This window comes from Sesamum indicum, linkage group LG12, assembly GCF_026168435.1.
Source record: "Sesamum indicum cultivar Baizhima isolate 11 linkage group LG12, ASM2616843v1, whole genome shotgun sequence".
In the NCBI taxonomy this organism is placed as follows: domain Eukaryota; kingdom Viridiplantae; phylum Streptophyta; class Magnoliopsida; order Lamiales; family Pedaliaceae; genus Sesamum; species Sesamum indicum.
The window spans coordinates 6,030,524-6,054,426 of NC_142668.1; the positions used below are offsets into that span (position 1 = coordinate 6,030,524).

The following is a 23,903-nucleotide window of genomic DNA, read 5'->3' on the forward strand; positions in this document are numbered from 1 at the left end:
TTGGAATTGCCAAGAACTATGCTTACAATGGCAAAAGGAGACATATTCGTATCAGATATGAAGTAGTGAAAGAACTTCTAAAGAATGGGATCATCTCCCTTGATTATGTGAGGTCCGAGAGGAACTTGGCAGATCCTCTCACTAAAGGACTAACCAGGAGAATTATCTTTGAGTCTTCAAGAGCAATGGGGTTAAAATCCCTTAATTGATGAAATATGGTATTAACCATATAAATCCATAGCCCTGTGTTTTGGGTGGTCCTAATAAGGACTTGATGGATAACTCTGACTCTATTCAGAAAGATAGCCTCATAGCTCAGTTGTTGAGTGGTCTATAGACTTTATGAAGCTATCTGTGTTGAGTGTGGAGGTGGGCCGCCTTCTATGAAAGAAAAATGAAAGTTCTTTCTAGGGCACTCATTGGAACCCAAGGTATAAGCGCATGGCCATTAATAGCGCTCGGAACTTTATCGCGGAACAACGAACACTAAGGAATTCATACGTGATTGTGGGGGTCTCAATTTGAACTATCGAAAGTTCAAGAGTCATATCACTCTCGTTAGCCAAATTGATTGCCTCACTTCACTACGCATTAATTCAATCGAAAGATATTAATGCTTAAGTATATCTATTCCTTCACTCAGAAATCATACTCTTCTTCTATATTAGTCATTTGTGGGGGATTATTAGGAATGACTAGTATATCCGTTGGATTAGGATTAGATAACTCCAATTGATTTTATCTACTTAGTTAATTAAGGATTGGATAAGTCCATTTGATTTTATCTACTTAGTTAATTAAGGATTGGATAAGTCCAATTGATCTTATCTACTTAGTCATGGCTCGATAAATAGGCATGAGTTCTCCTTCATTTACACACCACAAAAAACTTGAGAACTCTCCTCTTCTAGCTCATTTCTCTTCTTTCACTTCTGAGTTTTATATTTCGTTCGTTATTCCAAACTTTCTTCCACGAGCGCGCGTGTAAGAAAGTAATAGCTGTGTTAACCTTGGGGAGCGATCGGTTTATACTATCTGCACCACGGTAGTACCGAAATTTCGCTTTCAAGGCAGTGGTTTTCCACGGCACAGTCATTCAATATTCCAACACTTTCTACATGAAATGCTCTGAATATGCCCTAGATGAGAAGTAAACTCTGCAAAACAAGACGACGTTAAGATCAAGTCGGAAGGAATTCTGGCGATGGCTTTCTGACACTCAAGTCAGTCTTGAATCCAAGGTTTCTAAGAGAAAGAGCGTAAGAGTTGGAGTAGCAAAAGTTGTACTTGATGCATGAGATCCAGTATTTATAGCTATCGATCTGATCGTACGATTTCACGTGCATCCTAGATTCCAAGTATGATCAACGGTGTGCAGTGGGTCGCATATATCCATATAACAGCGATAGATGATGGCCAAAGTAGACAGAACATGCCATATTGTCAAAAGTGACTATAGCACTATCAGTATTGGACATATATCATTTTCATTAAGTACGAAAGTCTCGCAAATACCTTTACACTTAGGTGTCTTTAAGAGTAACATAGCGCCCGGATACTAGAGGTCGAGTCCGTCCAAAAAAGATCTCTTCGGAGACTAAAGGTCTCTCATCAATCTTGCAGGTCTCTAATAAAAATATCGCCATATCACCACAATTATTTTTCATCTAATCACCAGTTATGCGCTTTAAATACTTTTTTTTAATGTCTTGATCAAAAAACCTTAAGAGTAATTGAAATTTAACAATAATATGCATTTGAATAAGCGATGATAAAATTATAAATCCAAACATCACAAGTGCTTTTAAAAAATAATAATTATTATTTTATAATTGATTCTCGCATGATTATTTGATGCGAAAGTCGCGTCAAATTGAACCTAAATAGAAAATAAGATAAAAAAGAAGGGCAAATATGTCAAACCCATATTGCAATATTCATAACTCTATTAAGTATTTTTTTTATTATTTATTAAAGCTCATGGCAAAAGACAAAGTTAATGTCACAAATACCCTATTTGAGCGGTTTTCTGAAGATTGGTGATATAACAAGAAACAAAAATAGGAATTTCCCACATTGTTAGTATACTCAGTTGCAACTTTTGTTTACATTAGGCTGGCATTTATTACATTTAGGCTAAAATACAACCTGACCCCTAAACTATAGTATATTTACAAAACAATCCCCTAAATAATCGAAAAGAGAACAAATGCAAGCAACCCCTTGTGATATCGCGAATGAATAAATTATCCCATTACGCAAAAATAAATAGCGATTTACCTCCCTATATTTTTTAAAATATAATTTACCTTCCTATGTTTTTTAAAATGAAGCAATTTACCTCCCTATATAAGAAGGTAAATTGATTCATTTTAAAAAGTACAAGAAGGTAAATTGCTAAATTTTTTTCATAGGGAGATAATGTGCTCATTTTCAATATCACAGTGGGTAAATTGCTATTCATTCAATCAAAAAGTAACATTAAACTATTGAACAATTACTGATATCACATTTTTATCCTTCAACAAAATATGAATTTCCACCAACACCCTTAAAAATGAGAATTACAATACGTGATGCGAATATTTTACTCATCAAGATCAAGATTTGCAAGTTGGATTATAGAAGTTTTTTTATGGGAACTCCTCTAATCATGATTGCTCGATCCAGATATGAATAACTTACTCAACATTTATTTTCTGTCATCTGGTTAATTATTAAGAACAATTTCCTGAAATTTAGTGTAATTATACGTAAACCCTCTATAGTTTGAGAAATTATATCTAAAATTCTTGAAGTTTGCTCCCATCTAACAAATAAGTTCCTCCATTAGTCAAAATTCACTGAATTTGTTGATACTGACAGAAAAATTGAATGAAAATTTATATTTACCCTCTATTGACTTATTACTGATTAAAAACTACGACAATGTTTTGATTTAACTAAAAATCATGACAAATATTTGATTAATCCTGGTAAAAAATTAACATACTGTTGATTTGTTTTCTGAGTGTTTTGTGGAGATATATAGAGAGAGAAAAACAAAGATAATTAAGTGTGTGTTAGAGATAGTATGTATGTTTGGATTTGTTTTTAGAGATAATTTAAATAAGTATTGTATGTTTAATGTTGTGTTTTGAGAGACAAAAATTACTATTCATTATCAAATCATGTCTCTTTTACATATATTTATGTATATGTATGCGTGTATATATATGCATGAATTTATGCTAAAACAGTTAAAAGCACCCAGGTAAAGTATTTACGAATGAAGGCAAACATTGGGTATATTTTTTGACTCGTTTCGGAGATAACATGAAAATAAAAACAAACATAGTGTAAAGTTTTTCGTATTGGTTTTGTTCTGCCGTAAATTTCTTATAATTTGTAAGTTATAATCATTTATGATGTACGAAAAATCACTTTCTTTGTGGTGCAGAAAAGCCTAAAATTTATCTATTTATACTATTACAAAAGAAAATCTCTGGCCTTACCAACTTTTGAATACTCAAATTTACCCTTTAATTCATTTCTTTCGTTCAAAAAATTTACTGGGCAGAATCCCAACTTTAATATTTTTTTTAATAATCTCACATTTATATAGTTTTTTTCTTCGAACCACATCACTTTTTCTATATTTCTTTTTTTCATAAATTTTTATATTTTTAATGAACCAATAATTATAATTTATTTTTTTCTCTCTCACCTCACTTGACGTTTTTTTTTCCTCACAAACTTTTTTCTCTCTCATCCTTCCACGCAACAATTATTATTATTATTATTTTAATCTTATACTATAAATTTTTTTTATATATTTGCGAAGACCGCATGCAACGACGATTAGTATTGTAAAAAAACATTGAGGCGTTGGACCAACTTGAGCAGCCTGATTTAATACAGCAAACAAACTGTCACGAAAAGAAATTAGAGTGATTAATTTTGGGTGTACTTATAACAACAAATTAACAATGAATGGGGACATATATCTAAATATTTCACCTACCAACCTTTTTCATTAAATTATTCTTTCTTTTTATTTTCTAAAATAAAATTAATGCTTACTTTCTATTAATATTCATACCACCGCAGGTTTTTTTTTAAAATAAAAATTCGGGATGATGTTTATATTTTTCTTTATAAGTATAAAATTATTACATGAGAATATTAAATAAGAGGTAAAATTAAAAGTTTATGTAATTATTTTTAGTCGATTTCATCATTTTTGTCCAGATCCTAACAAAAATATGTCGGGTGCAAATGGTAAATTTTTAGAGTGGAGTTAGGTGTAATTTTATAATTGTTTTAAGAAAAAATATAATTTTATATTTAAAAAAAAGACATTTCTTGGGGAATGAGACTTGAAGTCTTGACTGGGACCCACTAAATGAAAGTCCTATTTTTATATTTATATAATAAATAGTTTGTTATATTTTAAAATATATTATAAATATAAAAAAATTAGATAAAACCAACACAATATTTCAAATAAATAAAAAAAATTAATTTAAAATATTATTGATACGTCAGAAAATCCAAAATAATAATATTATATATTACCGTTTGTGAGCGAAAAAAATCTTCTCTTTATATATATATATATTAGTATAGATACTCTGAAATCAAAGAAATTATAGCAAAGTTTTGTGAGGAGGCTTTTGTTGACTTTGATCATTAAGTCTAACGATGGCGGCTTCACCAAACCCTCATTTACTATTATTATTTCTCATGTTCTCATTGCATTCTTAATTATTAGTAGGTTGTAAGACTTATTACAACCAATCATTATCAATTAGTATTTAAATTTAAATATTCTCACACCCACAATGTGTGTTCTGATATTTATTGAGACATTTTATAAGGTTCGATTCTTGGTAACAATAAATTAGTTTTAACAATCATCACTGATGTGTTTCACATCGTTTATCTCATACAGAGCGGTACACGGGTTGTAGTACGATTGTGTAATTATACAACGTTTTACGTTTAATGAAATTTGGCACGAGAGTATCCGTTATAAAGGCTATGATTATCATATATGATAAAAATGTAATTTTTTATTTAATCACAATATAAAATTCCAAACATCAAAATCATTGATTTGTGGATGTTGTATATAAATTCATATGACCAACGACTATGATTTTTTAAAATATATTAGTTGCTAGATGAATATGCGCTTTTTCGTTCTCATTGTTTGTTTTTTTTGCACATATAAGTATTATTTTTTGAGCCCCTCTTAATAAATAAATGAATATTATATTTTTGTAATTTATTAGACTCGAACGTATTCAAGTCTTATGAAATTGAAAACAAGAAATATAAGGAAAGAAGGGAAGACATACGGCTAAAATGCATTTTATCCTGTGTGTGTTTTTTTATAAATGATTAAAATTTTTTAATATTTAAAACCTGGTCAAAAAATTCTTGTAATCTCAAAAACCCTGCATGAAACGCTCCGTCTATTAGAACTTAACTGAAAGTGGCTCTCACGCAAGGTGAGTGCGAAATATCCTCATAATATTCGAATTCGTTTTTTGAGTGTTTTGTTGTGTTTTGTGGAGATAGAGAGAAAAAAAAAAAAAGATAAATAAGTGTGTGTTAGAGATAGTATGTATGTTTGGATTTATTTTTGGAGATAATTTGAAATAAGTATTGTACGTTTAATGTTGTGTTTTGGGAGACAAAAATTACTATTCATTATCAAGTCATGTCTTTTTTATATATATTTATGTATGTGTGTGTGTATATATATGTATATATTTATGCTAAAACAGTTAAAAACACCCAGATAAGGTGTTTCTGCATGATAACAAATATTGGGTATGTTTTGACTCATCTCGAAAATAATTTAAAAATGAAAACAAACATAGTGCATGATTTTTTACTGCTTTTCACCTATTTTGGACATACAATTGATGATAGGGATAATTATATTCCCTTTTTCTAAAGTTTGGTGTAATTACACGTAGACTCTCTGTGGGGTTTGAGAAATTACATCTAGCATTCATTAGGTTTGCTTTCGTCTAACAAATAAGTCCCTCCGTTAGTTAAAATTCACCTAATTTGCTGATATTAACTATTTGCCCTCGTTTGACTTATTACTCACTTATAACAAGTCAAATAATTTTTTTATAACAAAATTGCCCTCATACGTCTTTACACATTAATGCATGTGAGGAGGATGTATATCTTCATCGTTATAAGAGTAGTTTAGTCCAAAAAAATATGATTGGCCTTTAATAAGTCAATTTTGAGTCAATTAAGGATAAATGTCAATTTTCATTCATATTTATTTGTTAATATCAGCAAATTCAATGCATTTTGAGTAATGAAGGGATTTGTTTGTTAGACGAGAGCAAACTTCAAGAGTGGTAGATATAACTTCTCAAACTATAGAAAATTTACGTATAATTACATCAAATTTCATAGGGGAGTGTAATTATCCCTTGATAATGATACCCCTAGTTGCTTTTATAAGTCACCCCTTTGTTTCTTTTGGTTTGAGGGTATATTTTGTGGGTTTATTTTTTTTTATCTAAAAAGGTAAATAGTTTTGTTCTTTAATAGATTTATTTAAATATCTAAATACCAAAAAATTAAAAAGTTTTAAAATCTATAATTTACATTGAAAATTTAAATTAAAACACAATATATACAAATTAATATAATAACGTTCATTTTACAAATTTAAGTATCTTTATGAATATAAATATTAGTCAAATGTAATAATTATATATTATCACTTAACTTAAATTATTATTTAGTTTAAATGTATTTAAATAAATTTATTATTACTATAAATAATATTTAAATTTATTTTTTATATATAATATAAATCAACCATTTTAGTTCAAATCAATTTTATAAAATATAAATCAATTTAGTATATTAAAAACTTAAAAATAAAAATTAAAAAAAATAAATTTGACAACAACGCCTCGCCAAGAACTCTACCCTACAATTGACCAAATTTATCATTGTCGTCTAAATCTCACCTGGGCGATCACGGCGGTCACCCAGGTAAGGGGGTGACGGCCACGTTGACAACATTGTCGTCGCCCCCTTCTGCGTTGGGTGGTGGGTGGGTGATAAGGGGAGGGGGGTCTGGTGGCAGGAAAAAAGGATAAATTTGGACCGTTAATTTTTTATAAATTCACGATTTAACAGTTGAGATACATTGATTAAATTCTACGACTTTCATGTAATAAAAAATTCAATTATTATTAAAATAAAAAATAATATATAATAGATAAAGACTTAATGGTCTTTTTAATAATAAAATTAACGTTGTTAGCTTTAATTAATGGTGAGAAGCACATGTGCTACATTTAAGAAAATATAGGAAACATCTTATTTTTTAAATACAAGAAAACTTTTAACTAAAATTTTAAAACACACATAATTTTATGCAATTTAGCCAAAGATAAATAATGAGAAAATGGAGCAATTTCATGACCAAAATTGAGGTGCATTATCAGCAGCAGTCCTTTTGGACTTGGATGGCAAATCAAGTGATCACTCATCAGTTAGCAATCCACTTTTGACTTCTGCCATAGACTTGAGAAATCATTGAAACACATCATCAGCTTTTGTCCTAAAAAAAGTCCAGTTCTTTTAGTCACATGCACTTAACCACAACAAATTTATTATCTTTTAGGGGTTAAATTCCATTACACTCTTGAATGTTTTGTTAAATTAGTAAAAAAGAAATACTCATTGTATTTTGAAAATTGACAAAAACCCTTCTTCTGTTTTCAAAATCCCAGCAAAAATATCCGATTCTATTACAAATTAATGGAAAGTGGCGTGGATGTGCTCGCGGTGGGCCAGATTGTCGATTTGAACATTTTTTGTTAATATTTTAGTCCAATTTGATCTAAAATACCCCTTATATAAGTATATAAGATACTAAAGTATTTTTGACAGAAAGGTATAATTATCTATTTTTAAAACAAGAGGGGGGAGGGGGGTTTCCCTAAGTTTTTAAAACACAGACGGGTTTTTTGCAATTTTGCCTATTTTAGGGGTACACATCATACTCTAATATCTTATTCATCCAATCCAACTTGTTTCAAATTTTGATCAGAGTTTTAAAAATTGAGTTGAAAATTTTTAATCGAGTCGAGGTCGAGTAGTTTGAATTTAATGACATAATTTTACCAATCTTTTATTAATCGAGTCCAAGTTAGATGTCAGAACTTGTAAATAAAAATAGCATTACAAATCAGACAGTTCTTGAATAGATTTTTATCAATCGATTTCAACCATTCTTTTATATATAGAGAGAGAGAGGAAAAAAATGGCCCAAATAAAAAATGAATAGGGATTTTATTCAACATTGTAAACAATCAAATAGAACTATTCAACCTCTTTTTTTCTATCCCTTTTTTGCTTTCTTTTTTTAAGAATTATACACATAAATAAATATATATATATATAGATATTTTTCTTGATTAAATCTTTTTCCATCCTTTAAGCAGGTCTAATCAATGGAACAAGGAGAAAAAACCTGTACACATGAAGCAGATATCAAATCATTTTCTCAAATTTATCAAGTCTGCTCACCCTCTGCATGGATCTGATAAACAGAGTGAAGAAAACACCTGCATTGTATTGAAAATATATGATTACTACTACTCACCACCAAGTACAATATAGACGAAAACTGATCGAATGATGGATGGATATATGAAATATGTGTTCGCGGAGACGAGGATCACACTCACCTGCAGCAACGAAAGAACCGTTTGCGATGACTTCACTGCCTTGGTTGCTGAATGTGACCCCAAGATTTAGGAGGGTACCGCCGGCAACGGTATATATGGTTGCCATCTGTAGTACTGTAGCTTTTCTTGCTGCTCTCTCCGACTGGAAATGCAGGTGTTTCAGTTTTCTTTCATGTTGAATTGATTTGAGGGTATAGTCCTTTTTATCGGACAAGGAAAACAACATACGGAAAGTGACATTGTCGATGTGATGGGGGAATGGGATTATCATAATAGTTGAAGACATAACGAATATTTTCCCTAATCAGGGTGAGGACACAGTCTGGTGGGATTCCTTAGACTACAGATAGTCTGGTGGGATTCCTAAGACTACAGATCGTATCACGGGATAAGTGAGTTTTTCATATGGATCAAGTGTGAGAAGATCAAACAGCGAGAACTAAGCTACGTTAGCAGAGGGACCTATATTGTGCAAACGTGTAAGACTCATACCTTTTTGTATTTCCACGCTCAATCTGTATAAGAAAAATCCCTAATGATAGTTAAAATTCAGCTACAAACATCACATTTATGATGAGTTTTGATATCTACACGTTCAAGTGTTTCGTATTTCATTCCATAGTTTGCTATTTACTCTCTTGACCTAGATGGTTGGTTTGAAAGTCAAGAGGGTTTCAATAAAGGACTCTTGGCTATTTTAAGCCAATCTACCTTTGCTTGGACTATGTACCAAAAAGGTAACTGACTCTCCCACCTCTTAGTGAAGTTAGACGACATTGTGATGGAAGAATGGAGAGTGTTAATAAGAACATCACCTCGAGGACTCGGACTCGGAGCTTCAAATCTCCGGATTCAAGCTGTTTCACTATGTCTTCTATCTGCTGGATCCGATAAGGCATGGAGATCGTGGACGATCTTGCCTGGACAAACAATTGAAAATAAAGCACTTTATAAGTCATTGTTCATATAACTATGAGAACATGTAATTGTTGAAAAATGAGAATAAGACGAGAATTGAAGTACATCGTCGGCTTGTTTCCTTATTTCTTGAACGAGTGTCCCAGTACGCTGCTGCTGTCTTAAGTCCAAGAGCTCCTGTACAAAAATTTGACCCATGTCGGAGTTTTAGAGAGATTGTTCATGTATTACATTGATAAGAGCAGCAGCAGAAGTAATGTAGAACCTGAGCATAAGGTGCAGCAATCTTCGGAAAGGAAAAATCCGGGTTGAGAGTATAGCCGATGCCTACAAGAGACATAACCTCTCATTTTCAAAATATCATGAAAACAATACAAGATTATTACGTAGAATTCCACGTTCGGCAAGTTATAAAAAGATCTTTTCAAAATTAGTGACAACCCCTGCAACCATGCATTATATCACAAATCCTCTTGATCATTACGTATTCAAGGGTAAATATGTGATGTAAAATATGGCTGCAAGGTGCTGCATAATTTTTCATTTCACATGCCAAGAATAACCACGATTTAGCAAAATATCGTCAGTTGACTTTGTTGCATAACTACCTCGTTTAAAAGTTTAAGTAATTATAGAAGAGAATCATTTTAATACTGAATACCTTCGGCATGCCCTCTGGTATGCATGTAGTATTCTTTTTGGTGAAGTCTAGTACATGAAATTCTTATCAGTGAGTGGATGGTAATGATATCAACCTTAGGACCTCTTATTTAGCTACTTGGTTTGACTTTGATACTGACTACGTCGACTAAAAATTTAAGCTATTCGAAAGGGGGAATCTTTTCATATTGGGATAGTTACACTTCCATCCCCTAAGGTTTGGTGTAATTACACGTAAACCTCCTGTGGTTTGAGAAATTATATTCAACACCTCTGAGATTTGCTTTCGTCTGACAATAAATCCCTCCATTAGTCAAAATTCAATGAATTTGCTGATATTAACAAAAACTGAATGAAAATTGATATTTATCCTCGATTAACTTATTACTGACTTATTGCAGGTTAAATAATTTTTTCGGACTAAACTACCTTTATAAACGTGAAGATATACCTCTTCACATGCATTAACGCGTGAAAAAGTAGGAGGGTAATTTGGTCATAAAAAAATTTATTTGATCTGTAATAAGTCAATCGGGGATATATAAATTTTTTTTTATTTGTTTTATTAATATCAACAAATTCGGTAAATTTTGACTAATGGAGGACTTATTTATCAGACGGAAGCAAATATCTGGGGTGCTAGATGTAATTTTCTAAACCACAAATATCTGGGGTGCTAGATGTAATTTTCTAAACCACAGGGGTTTACGTGTAATTATACCAAACCTCATGGAAGCGGAGAATAATTATCCCTTTAATATTTAATATCTCTAACACACCTATTAATTAATCAAATTTTGTCAACCATGAGTCTTTGACCACTCATTCTTATCTTCCTCTTCTATTTCTTTTTCATAAAAGAAAGAAAGAGTGAAATATAGATCACCTTCAAGTGTTGAAAACGCCCTCAGCACGAATGTAAAAGTGGAAGGAAAGCGGAATGGCTGATCTGTTGCTATTGCAAATAAATCCTGCAAACAACATTTCCATGCCATTTTAAATTCCAGCCTTGGCAGGACAATCAAATAAACCAGTAACTGATGGGGAGCCTTCCTATGCTCGACTGCTTTCATCAAAAACCAAATTTTATACGAAAAATTATGATAAAAACATGATGTCAGGATTGGTTGGATCGTGCTATCAATTGTAACTTTCACTTAAATAAAGGAGATTGGTGTGATTGGTGCAATTTTCTAAGCAAGAGAAGAAATGAACAGCACCAAGCAGATGTAGGCCAAGCGGCTGATCTTATTTCAAGAAGTGACTTTTTCTAAACTCTTTGGGGATTTTATATTTGAAGAAATGATTTCTGACAGACTAATTGGTTTTCTTTGTACCTCACCAATTGCTGACAAAGTTTGCTGTTGATCGGGTCTCTGGTTTAGCAAATTATCCAAGAAAAACTGCACCGATCTCCTCACCTGAAAACACAACGTTTTTTTTTAAGAATGTCTAACATAGTATTTGTTGTAACATGTCTGTTATGCATTGTTTGACAACGAAAGATGAATTTTACATCAAGCAACATACCGATGTCATGTCTCCTGTGGGCTGAAGTGCTCCAAGATCTATGAGACCTTGCATAACCTGCATGGATAGCTTCTACATTTTAGCTTCTTGCATTATGCCCTTAGTTTTTACAATGATTATGGAGCATTGTAGTAGTTGAAAATGGACATTTTCTGAGCCTAACCATTCTTACAACCGATCAAACCAGCGACGGGTTCAAAACATTGGACCAAAAGACACTTTTGAGCACTTTTTCTCTTTGGTTAAATATCACGACCATTCTTGATGCTATTATAGTAAAAAATTATGTTTTACTTAATACTTTTTCTTTTTCAGAGACACGGATATTATTCTTTATCTAATCTTCCACATGCAACGAGTGTGGTTGACTACAAGTACTAAAGAATTGATGCTCTTGTTCACCAAGGGATTCGCGGCAAGAATGCAAAAGTACCAGACAAATTTAAAATATGAAATAAGAAATTGGACCTTTTTTGCATCCTTTTCATAAACAGCATAGAAAACCTCTAAGAGTCTTTCCTTTGTAAAGCTCTTAATTTCTCCCATCATGCCGAAGTCGTAGTAAATAAGCGCTTCGTCCACATCAATAGCAAGATTTCCAGGATGAGGATCAGCATGGAAGAAACCAGTCTTTAGTATCTGAAATGGTAACAAGAGCGCAGGTAATCATGTAGGAAATCAAACGAGGAAAAAAGGGGTCATCATTTTATAAATTGACTGCAGGAAAAGCACCTGAATTAAGTAGGCTTCAATAGCACGTGACGAAATATTAGCCCGACTGTATCCCCGCGCGTCTATCATATCTAACTGGTTTATCTTAATGCCTGATTAAAATGGTGAAAATTTCAAAGTACATAAGCACTACAGTGTTGAAGAATTTTACCTTTAGGAAGAAATCAATATACATAAACAAATACACCAATGTCATCATGCAGAAAGAAGAGAAATAAAACAATACCGGGAGCATACTCCAACGTCAACACCTTTGTTGCTGTATAATCCCAGTAGACCATCTGGAATGAATAAAACAGTAATACCTTTAAAATGAAGAAAAATTCAACATTGTACATCTTAAGTAGCGTATTATAGGAAAATGACGTTTCAGCAGTATGTCCAAGGTTGCGTATTCAGGGCAAGTCTTCCACATAATGTCTTCTTGATGGTTCTTACAACTTAGAGAGAGAAAATATATGTCGAGAATTGAAAAACATCATATTCTGTTTCTCTTTTTAGTCTCAGTCTCTATAACATTTCTGCAGACCTTATTATGTTCATAATTGATATTAGTTTAAGGCTTTAAGGTCTTGGAGAACGAGAAATAATTTATTTAAGGAAATGCAACAAACAACTATATTCGAAATCTAAATATAAAATATAGCTGATGAAACATATGTTAATTATCTGAAGAATAGAACAAGCCAGAAAGGGACAGAGAGCTTCAAGTCTTTCAGGAGGAAACATACAGGTACTCGGACCCACTTTATATTTCGAAAATCCCGACGAAATCTATCAGCATTCTTTCCTTCATTCACGTAATCAATTTCCTCGTACAAGATCCTAAAATTTCCAGGATATTTAATGAGTCAGATTGAATTAACAGCAGATCAGAATTAACTCAAGACAACAAAAGAACAGGCAAATGCTTTCATTTCAAGGACGATTGCCAGCCCACAGAAACAACACTAAATATAAATTCTTTTTCACATATCTCTAAGTGCAATAGGCATTGAATAATTGGTCAAAGAGCAACTTGCTCTACGTATGCAAAGGATAATCATTGAATTGATCATGAAAAACATGACACAACACCATGTTGAATGTTGAATTTCCAGAATAGAGAGGTATTTTGATTGATATTACTATCATACGTACAGTTTTTGTTCTTTTAAAACTATAGTTACCACAATAATCATCATTATCAGTGAAAAACTTGTTCATTTATACAGCTTACTTAGCACATTCTTCATATATTCCAATCCAATCCCTTGTTGGGCCGCCGAGAGTTTCACTCCTTTGAAAGTATTCAGCGATCAGCTTTAAATTTTCTGAAGAATGGGAATGTTACAATCGGATAAACGAGACATTACACTTATAAAAATTGTCAAAGAGTAGCTAGCACTCACTAAGATCAATGTTGAAAAGTTTCTTTAGTCCTGGTCTTTGAACTTTCACGACTACTTTCTCTCCGTTGTGCAAGATAGCCCGGTGTACCTAACAAAATTCCAAAATTACAATCAGCATAGTTGGGGCATTTGAAACAAATTACAGGCATGTGAAGAAAGTAAATCTTTCCAACTTTTATATGATTGAGACATTGAAATACATATACTTTTCGGTGGATGCTTCTTTCTTGATTTCTAGATAAACTAATGACAATTTGAATCAAAAGAAGGTAGGCAAGAAGGTCCCCCAGGGCACGAAAGCCAAACAAACTTTTGCATATATGTTTGAATGCTGCAATTAGTCAATGCAGCAAAATACGTATTTCGTATTTTTTCCGTAGATGCTTCCAACGAACATAAATTCACAAGATTTATACTACTATGCTGTTTTCCCATTTCAGCAAAAAGAGGCAAAAACAAAAAGCAAACACCTGACCAAGACTAGCAGCTGCAATTGGTAAGTCTTCAAACTCCTTGTACAAAATGTGGATAGGTGCACCCAATTCATTTTCAACGAATTTCTTTGCTTTGCTTGGTGAAAAGGCAGGTACTCTATCCTGAATCATAAGCCAATTTTGTTAAAAGCAATTTGACAGACAAGATTCAACAATTTTTACAAGACAGAAGTAAAATATGTACAACAGCACAAGAACACAAGTTTTATGTGGTTCCAAGATTAACTGCTCCCAAGTTTACAGTCACTCAAGCTGTACCACAAGAATCTGTGATAGAGATATGCGAGCAACGCCATTTCTCCAAGAAAAAAATCTTAACCTGCAACTTCGCAAGCTCATCAACAAATTCTTTGGGAAACAGATCGGATCTAGTTGATGACAATTGACCAAGCTTTATAAAAGTCGGACCAAGTTGCAACACACATTCCCTTAACCATGAGGCAGTACGTCGTCTCCTCTCCCCCTGAAAACCAAGCCCATAACATAAAATTACAAGGATCCAATCTGATTAACCAGGAAATGAAAGAGGCTGCTTTAATATGTTAAAAGTCGTCAATTAACCAAGCCCACCTGCTTATCCTCGGAGAAGCCTCCAACATATGTCCACTTTGCATTGTCCAAAAAGATTCGCGCACGAAGTGAAAGAACAAAAGACCACACATCTATAGTTCTTTGTACTGAGTTATAATTTTCATTGGCCCAACTAAAACCTTCATCTGAAGGTAAAACTTTCAGGTCTTCAATAGGAGGAAGCTCTTTAGTAGTTGAAGTTTTTGAAAGGGGTGGAGTAGGATCTCTCTTAACAAGACTTCTTCCTCCATTCACATCACGTACCCCATTCACATTCTTGGGGGCTCCATTTACGTTGTCTGTTGTACTTATGGATGGAGAGATTCGTTTCTTGACCTCGGTTGCAGGTAACATTTTAGTAGCTCGTCCGTTTGTACCTACTTTTGTGGGAATTTCTGTCTGTTGCATTCTGACTCGAAACCTATAGAATTTCCTAGCTTTAGCCAGATTGTACAAATCTTTGTCAAAATCTGCATAACTATTGTGCGATAACAAGCCTGAAAAACTCAGATCATCTTGCACCCTTCCACGATATGCTAATTCTCCAATGCTACAACAGCAGCTATATGAAGCCAGTATCGCCGCCATTCAAGGTGTTAAACCTGAAGAAGAGCATATAATGACATTGGATATTTGAACAATTCACAACTTCTTAACAGTAAAATCATCAGAAACCAGGTTGTAGTAAAAACTTCTGAACGAAAAATCCGTAAAACAGCAAATGGCTGCAAAGAGAAACGTTATCAACACAGATCTTCTTATCCAACTATCCATTTCCAAGAACTTATAGCACAGACAATTTCACTCTGATATACTTTTAACAACACAGAAAATGTAAGTTCAGTGCAAAGACAAATCCACCCAAAAGAATCACCAGCAACTTCTAACCAAACAAGAACAATACAAACTACAAATCATCGAGCAAAATATCAAACAACATGAATGCAGTCGGGTTTAACGTAGGATCATAGCAGACGCAGAAGCCATAATTCTACTCAAAGCCCTCAATAAAACCAACTTATGGGAACTAACCTTTCAGTTGAAAATCAGGAGAGCCAGAATCAGAAGCACTTATGATTCACTCAGAACTCAAATCCCTTGAAACTGAGCCCCGAAACTTAAAGGGCAGCAAGAAATGAACACAAAGAAAAACGGGCCTCCCACGTTCTTGCAATTTGTACCACGTTTGACAACCAAAACCAAGAATTAGTTAGATATTATGAAGTGAAAGCAAGAAACAGACAAGCTAAATTTCGTGTGAAGCTGAACTACTTATTTTTTCATTTTTAGACGAAAAAGAAACTGGAAATGGCTTTCTTGAACAGCAACCAACCACCACAATGTGGGAATCATCACTTGGCTTTGTCGTTGCCTTGCTTGGTACACTCCCATTGGTCTCAGTTCCTTCTGACGTGTTGCATTCTTCTCCTCTCAGTCTCATCACTCTCATGTACTTCAATTACACAAATTTCGACAGTTACGTCGCATGATATTTTCTCATGGAATGCGTGTAAACCTCGTTTACAAGTTTCGTAATTTTACAATAAGTTTTTGTATAATAATAAGAATATATTATAATTAATTAGATTTGGTTTATTGAGAAATTCAGTTGAATCTGAACTAATTATAAAAATGCAAGATGTTTATTGTATGAATGATATACAATTGAGAGAAATTGATTAATTATATAGCAATTGTGATACACTTGCTTTGTGATTGTTTTGGTTCGATCGAACTTGAGGTTAGAAAAATTTTTTTGGTTTATGTTGTTATTGCTGCAAAAATAATATTTTTTTAATTTATAAAAATGATAATTTTATTTTTTTTATTGTCAGAACTATCAAATAAAATATACTTCTGTTTAAAAAATTTAGTCGTCGCCACACATGATCCTACGATCATATGAAACAGATTTAGTGGGTAATGAAAATTAAAAAAATTGGTAAGAAAAGAAAAAAAAACAGAGAGAGAGAAAATAAATTGTACATAGTCGGGTGAAAGAGAAACATGAAATGTAACTGTGACATTATAAAAAAATGTTAAAATTACTATTCTGTACATATTTTTGAGAAGGAATGAATTAAATGATAAATTTGAGTATTCAAAATTTAATGCGACATAAATTTTTTTTTTATAATAATATAGATATAGATGATAGTTATATTTTTCATTGATTTAGAATTATAGTAATGACATATTAAAGTATTATGAAAAAAGAATATTTTTTTATTATATTAGTTTAAAAAATGGATGATTGAAAGGTTTTATGTATTAAAAAATAATAATTAAGATGAGAATGATAGTAAAATATTTTACAAATAGGCTTTAATTTTCAAAAACTTAAAACTGAAAATGAACTGATTGTAAATGTAGATCTTAATTTGGAGTAGATTTAAACCTTCTAATTTTTATTCAAATTTAAGAGAAACATAATATTCTTTTTTTGAGTAATATACAGACAAATTACATCAATCTAATAATATAACAAGGTACAAATTACAATAACTTACAAAACGTGAGACAAATACTCACATGAAGTGAGATAAATATCCAAATATTCAGTAGAATTCGAGCTCATGATCTCAAACTTGTTTATGAAACTTCAATCTTAGACTTGACAGCTAGGCGAAGACATCATTAGTAGAGAAACATACATTGTGTTTGGATTTGTAATTTGGGTGTTTTGGTTTTGTGTTTTGCAGATAGAGATAGAAAAATAGAGATAAATAAGTATGTGTTTGAGATAGATGGTATGTTTGGATTTGTGTTTTGATATAATATAAAATAGTTTAAAATAAGTGGTGTATGTTTGATGTTGGGATATAGGAGACAAGTTACTGTTGGATGTCAAATCATATTTTTTTTTGTATATATTTATTAATACAATTGTGTATGTATATAATAGTTTGTTTGTTAGTGAAATATAGTATATATATTTAAATTAAGTATCTTTGTTAAATACTTTTTTTTAACATTTTAAATAATAATTACAAATTTAATGAATAATTTACTGCACTGTAGTATTCTCTCGAAAATTATCTTGTTACACCTACAATTTGGATTGGAAAAATATAATATATAAACATTTGAATAATAGATATTTTTAATTAAGTATGTATTATTGGTATATTGTCCTCAATTTTCAAATTTATCAAATATTTCACAGAAGTATTAAAAATTTTGAGTTCGAAATATTAAAATAGTGTAAGTACAAAAAATTTGTAATTAATATTTAGTAAATTGAAGTATAGTAATGTGATGAAAATACATTCGTTAGACCTTATATTCAGATTGATTGATTATAATAGATAATTAAAGTAATAAAAAATATGAATTTCGTATATAGTACTGGTGTATTATCCGCAATATACAAAAGTAAGTAATTTATTGAGGTAGAAAATTTAAAAATATTTTTAGTCAGTAGCATTGATAGTAAATATTTTTAATATCAATATTTTTGTAAGTTAGAAATTATTTTTATATATAATTGTTGCTTAGATTTAACATATAGCATATACATTAAATAATATATAATATACATTATATAGATAATTTAGAAAAATTCACTATATCTCATCTGCTTTGGTGTGGAGTTTATTACTTTATATTAAATAATAATTAAAAATTAAATAAATAATTACATGCACTACAACATTATATTGAAAATGATTTCATCCGCCTTTATATTTGCGGTGAAAATATTTAATTGATAAATCAAATAATAAGTACTTGCATTACGCATGCAGTAATTATACAGTGTCCACACGGTTCAAATTTTAAAAAAAATTTCGTTCAAATAGAAAACTATATTGAGTCCAAAATATGTAAATTATCAAAGTTGAATCAATTAGCATTGATTAGTCAAAAAACAGAACAATTAAAATTATTTTTAATCATGACATACAAGGCTGTCAATTTTTAGGGAATGATGAAAATGTAATTACACAACTGCACGATATATAAGAAACGAATGCATTTGACACTCACAAACTGCTCGATTAGTTGTTTTCTTTTTAATGATTAAATCAATATTCGACTAGAAAGTTTCCCAGTCGGCATTGTATGCCTAAGGACCGTCACGACGGCGTGGTGGTAGTCCTCGTGGTCGCGGCGAGCGCACTGTGCTGTCTCCCTCACTATACGTCTGGGCACCCCGATCAGACTGCACACCAATCCGACGAATGTAGTCAGTCCACGATCCAATCCCCCCCACTTTCGAGCCCATGTCGATACTTCGTCGTGCAACTACTGAGGTATTACGTGCTAGCACCGGGCCACCATCTCCACGAGCTACATGGTCCACTACATCCCAACTGGCGATGTGCGTATGTGACTGTAACGATGGGGCAGTAGAATCCGATATAACAATAGGTGCATCCACGCTTCCTCTCACCGGATTACTCACAGTATTACCACTTTCGTTATTTTCTGCTTCGCTTTGTGCCTCAATAGGAAGACCTGGCAACCTGATGGGCCCCCACACCTCTAACATGCTGGAATAATGTGGCTCTAGGTACTCATAGTACCGTCTAACCAATGAAAAACGCTGTAAAAAGGGTCCAATTATAAATTTGTTAGTGTTGGAAATTACAATAGTATTTTCAAACGATGATTGTTAAGTAGTTGTAATCAGATTGGAACTCAATTTATTCAGTAGCTTTGGGCCCGGTTCTGTCAATCTTCCCTTGAACTGATTCATTCAACTTATCCATCGTCTCACACTTCTTAGCTTGCAACTCACTAGCTACTCGTCGGAATCGACGCCCACTTCCAGATGGACCAGCGGAAGCCTGCGATGGTCCTGGGGAAGAAAAGTATTCGTCTGGGGACGTCATGGGAACAGATTGAGAGAATATTGTATCTTCGTACTCATCTCGTGAACGACGGCTGCCCGATTGAGTGCCATCCATCTGTTCATCGTCTATGTGGTTGGTGCTGTGGATTGTCCAACGTTGTTGTGATGACGAACGCACGAGCCCACCAGTTGCGGTGTTCCGTGAGAACATTTCAGTGCATAGGTCAAAGCGTTGAAGCCCATGCTCAACTATTTTTTTATATTCTGGATTTTCCTGCATTCATTTACATTGTCAAGATATGTAATTAGTTTGTGACTCTGTAAGGACATTGCAATCAAGAAGGCAGCACGAGTAGATGTTTACCCGATACAGCTCCTCCAAGCGTCCTGCATCGTCTGTTATGGTATTCCTTTCTGAATCCCATCCCCACCCAGTCCCCCTATTCAAAATTTTGTTTAACAAACGCCAAGCACGACGCAGCCTGTTAAGTTTGCCCTTAAGTTGTACCGTCATAAGAAGACAACCCTGACTCACAACCGAGTTCATTCGCTCGGTTACATGAGCCCAGACTGACGGTGGAAATGTGGATGATTGGAGTGTGTGTGTGATGAACTTCTCGTGCATTAACTCAATGAACACGCGTTCCATTTTCGTGGTCCATAACACTTTATCATATCGAGATGAGTGGGAGGAACCAGCGTCATTTGGGTGTTGCCTCTTTGTGGGTTGTCTTATATATCAAAGTGTCGTAACAATTAATTACAATCGTTTATATATCCATAAAGAAAAAAACTGCCGCCCATCACAAAGGATTGGAATTATAAACAAACAATCATTATCTCGCTGATGAGTTACTAGAACATAAAACCATGTGTTATTATTTCTGTTAAAGTATAATATTTATACTTTTTTATTATTTAATAAATTATATATAAAATAATAAGTTAATTCTTAAAACTATAAAAAATATAGTGAGAAAAAATGAATGAAAATTAAAATAAAAAAGAAATAACTATTGAAAAATAGTAAATGAGTTCAAATTTGAAGCACATATTTGGTTGCAGATCATGCCGCGTTTCTAATAACATAAGGCACCGTTTATTTATTTAGGTTATTAATCCTATTATTTAACATTTATTTACGTTAGATTTAGTATAGAATTATATATATATTTGTTATATTAAATTAATTGTGTTTTGGCCTCATCAGTCACATAAAAAAACGAATCATTCCTTTGCTATATGGAAAGAGCCAATCAAAAAATTTCATTATATCTCTTCTAAGCATTCTATTTCATCTGATAATTCGTAAGGATAAAATAAGGGATAGAGTATAAAATAGACTTCTTTCTGTTTTTTTATACAAAATTTCTTAAAATAAATTTGAATAAAAATAATATAAAGAAACCTAAATTTAATAAATAAATAAATTGCGTTCAAATTAAATATTAAAATTAGCATATCAAAACAATTGAGACGCCAATTTATCAATTTTCAATTATATATAGTATAGGTAAAGATCGTATTAAAAAATACCTCTGTACTATTAAATTTAATCAATACCTATTATATATTAAAAACGAACACTTACTGTTAAATAGAAAGGGAGTTTTTATAGCACCTTCGTAGTACAAATGCGCAAATTGACTAACATTGTTTTTAAAATTTCACTTTTAACAGGCAAGCTACATTTTTGTTATATAAAAAATATTGATATTCACCAATTATAATAATTTATCAGTAGGATCCCGCCTTTGCTTTGATGTTGAATTAAGCATATACATGAAGACTTATTGGAAGAGATCCACAAGGAGCAACTAGAGGGTTTCAAATTGACTTGAAATTTTTTTACCTCTTTATTGAAAAATAGATTGTACAGTATCAAACATCATCCATAGTGGAATAATGAATTCACATACCTAAGACCATTTCAGGTAATTTCTTCATCAAGTATGAAACGTTTTGATGGTGTATTGCTTATTTCAATCACAAGCTGATACGACAGGATGCCAGCAAAATTTAATAAGAAATCTGATCAAATTATTCACAATGAGAGACTCACATTACTCCCAACACATAATTTCAGGATATCTAATCTTTATTTATCGCAAAATGATACATCAAGAAAGTTCCTAAAAGTTCAATGTAAGCAAATTGAGAGCAATCATCACTGTGCTATGGAAGTGACAAAAGCAATGACACTATTAGTATCTTACAAATTCTATAAGTGTAGATCTTTTCTTGTTTAAGTCTATGCTTCCCCCCTTAATATTCTAACAGATACATATCAGCACATGAAGCATACAACTGGTTTTAGGTTTATGCTATGCCCCAAGCAACCTGAAACATGTTGCCCTCATCTGCTTGTCATATGAAAAGTAATGCCCAATCATTTTCATAGTAAAGCAAACAGCCTACAATTTGAGAGAAAGATTAAAAAGAGAAGAGACTATGACATCCTTGTCATCCTATGACATAATGCTGCAAGTAATCAAGGCCAGATCATCTAGTGCATTTGAGAGTCAAACTACTAGACTTAAGAAGTTGTTCTTGTAACTTAATCTTTTAAGAAAACGGAAACCATCATAAATTCTACTCCTTATGTAGTTAGACAAATACAAGAAGTATGAGCAAAAACCTCAAAGTGGCACATTTGCTGGAGTTATCATATATATCTCTATAAGGTATGAGTTACATGAATATGGAGAAAGGTAGGCAATTACTTGCCACAATGAGTGTTAGAGATGATAGTTACCTAAACAATCCAATCCTCAACTAAAAGATATATCGACAGGAAATTGCCGGACGCACTCCACAACCAATTCTCCGATTGATCACACAGACAAAGTGAAGAATATATACTACCATAAACATTACACATGTTCAACACCTACAAAATTGAAAGTAACATAACATAGAAAGTAACTTAACCAAGTGATAACTGCATTAACAAACATAAATCATCACTACAGATTTCAAACATCAGATTGTTATGAAGGCAATAACAACACATCATTGAATACAAATATAGGTATTCAGTTTTACTTACCGGAAAAGGTACCGAGGTTTCGCTTTTACTGGCAGCTTCAAAAACTTATAAAACGAGATCTGAATGAATTATGAAAGCTTCAATGTGGTGTTTATATCGCACTATATATTGTATTTATAGACATACAACCGTTTGCAGATTATTGTAGATGCAAAATTGAATCACTATTCAATGTGTGAATCAACAGGAACATCAGGAAAAGGTGAAAATCTGACAACAATTTAAAGAAAGAAAGCACTGTGCACATGCAAAAGATCAGATCATCGCAGACAATAATTTAAGGCAAATACTGTTGAACCGTACAAACTTTTCAGTATAATACATCCACACCCAACTCTGAAGACATCAGAAAATTCAGAAATCAGAATTGAATGGAAGAAATCGTGCAATTAAAGTAAAAGAACAAGAAATTGTCGGCAAACTTAACAGAGGAAAATCCGCCCTTTCCCTTGATTGACGCACGGTGTGGAACGAGGACTAGGTGGTGCTTGAGAAATCGATTCCAATAGCCGGCGGCACACCTTTGACGTGAACGGCCAGTGGCGGCGGACTCCAATGGAGTTTGTGGCTTGGTCATCGTAACACCGTCGTGGTGGGAGGACGCGGGTGATAGCGGCCCTGGGCTATGCTGTCGATGGAGTTCTTCTCACTACGCCGTGGTGGGTCTGACGCCGGTGATGACGGTGCTAGGCTGTGGTCGGTTCGATCGGAGTTTGTGGGGAGAAAAGGTTGAAGACGATGACAAGGAGCTGCAATTTTACACTTTAAAAAACACTAATTTCTGTTATGGGCTAGGCCTATATAAAAAAAAAATAGGTTAGTAACCCAATTTTCGTTTTTACACCTAGTCAAGGTGTAAAAACTAAAACCAAACATTGCTGTGTTTTTGGCCCATCTCGGGAATGGGCCAAAATTGGAATCCAAGCACAGCGTTAGTATTTAAATTGATACATGTTTTGTCAATCTAAATCAATATTATCAATTATTAGGGTAAGTTATAGGAACTTTTTATGAGATTTGGCATAATTATAAATATCA

General features: G+C 32.6%; 1 protein-coding gene across 2 annotated transcripts; it reads right to left on the reverse strand.

Moving 5' to 3' along the window:
- Positions 1-8,309: 8,309 nt before the first annotated feature.
- LOC105178679 (protein ACTIVITY OF BC1 COMPLEX KINASE 7, chloroplastic) lies at positions 8,310-16,377 on the reverse strand. Of its 2 annotated transcripts, XM_020699426.2 has the most exons (19): positions 16,355-16,377; positions 16,054-16,188; positions 15,022-15,623; positions 14,771-14,914; positions 14,428-14,553; positions 13,958-14,045; positions 13,786-13,879; positions 13,298-13,391; positions 12,793-12,847; positions 12,567-12,658; positions 12,303-12,473; positions 11,835-11,891; positions 11,642-11,725; positions 11,191-11,275; positions 9,910-9,971; positions 9,750-9,821; positions 9,542-9,646; positions 8,727-8,868; positions 8,310-8,603 (listed from the first exon to the last, which is right to left on the reverse strand). In XM_020699426.2, the coding sequence occupies exons 3-19, from the start codon at positions 15,607-15,609 to the stop codon at positions 8,530-8,532; spliced, it is 2,133 nt and encodes a 710-aa protein (XP_020555085.1). In that variant the 5' UTR covers positions 15,610-15,623; positions 16,054-16,188; positions 16,355-16,377; the 3' UTR covers positions 8,310-8,529. The 2 variants fall into 2 exon arrangements, with proteins under 2 accessions (XP_020555085.1, XP_011100511.1); XM_011102209.3 differs by lacking the exon at positions 16,355-16,377 and having other exon boundaries at positions 16,054-16,335.
- Positions 16,378-23,903: the final 7,526 nt, after the last annotated feature.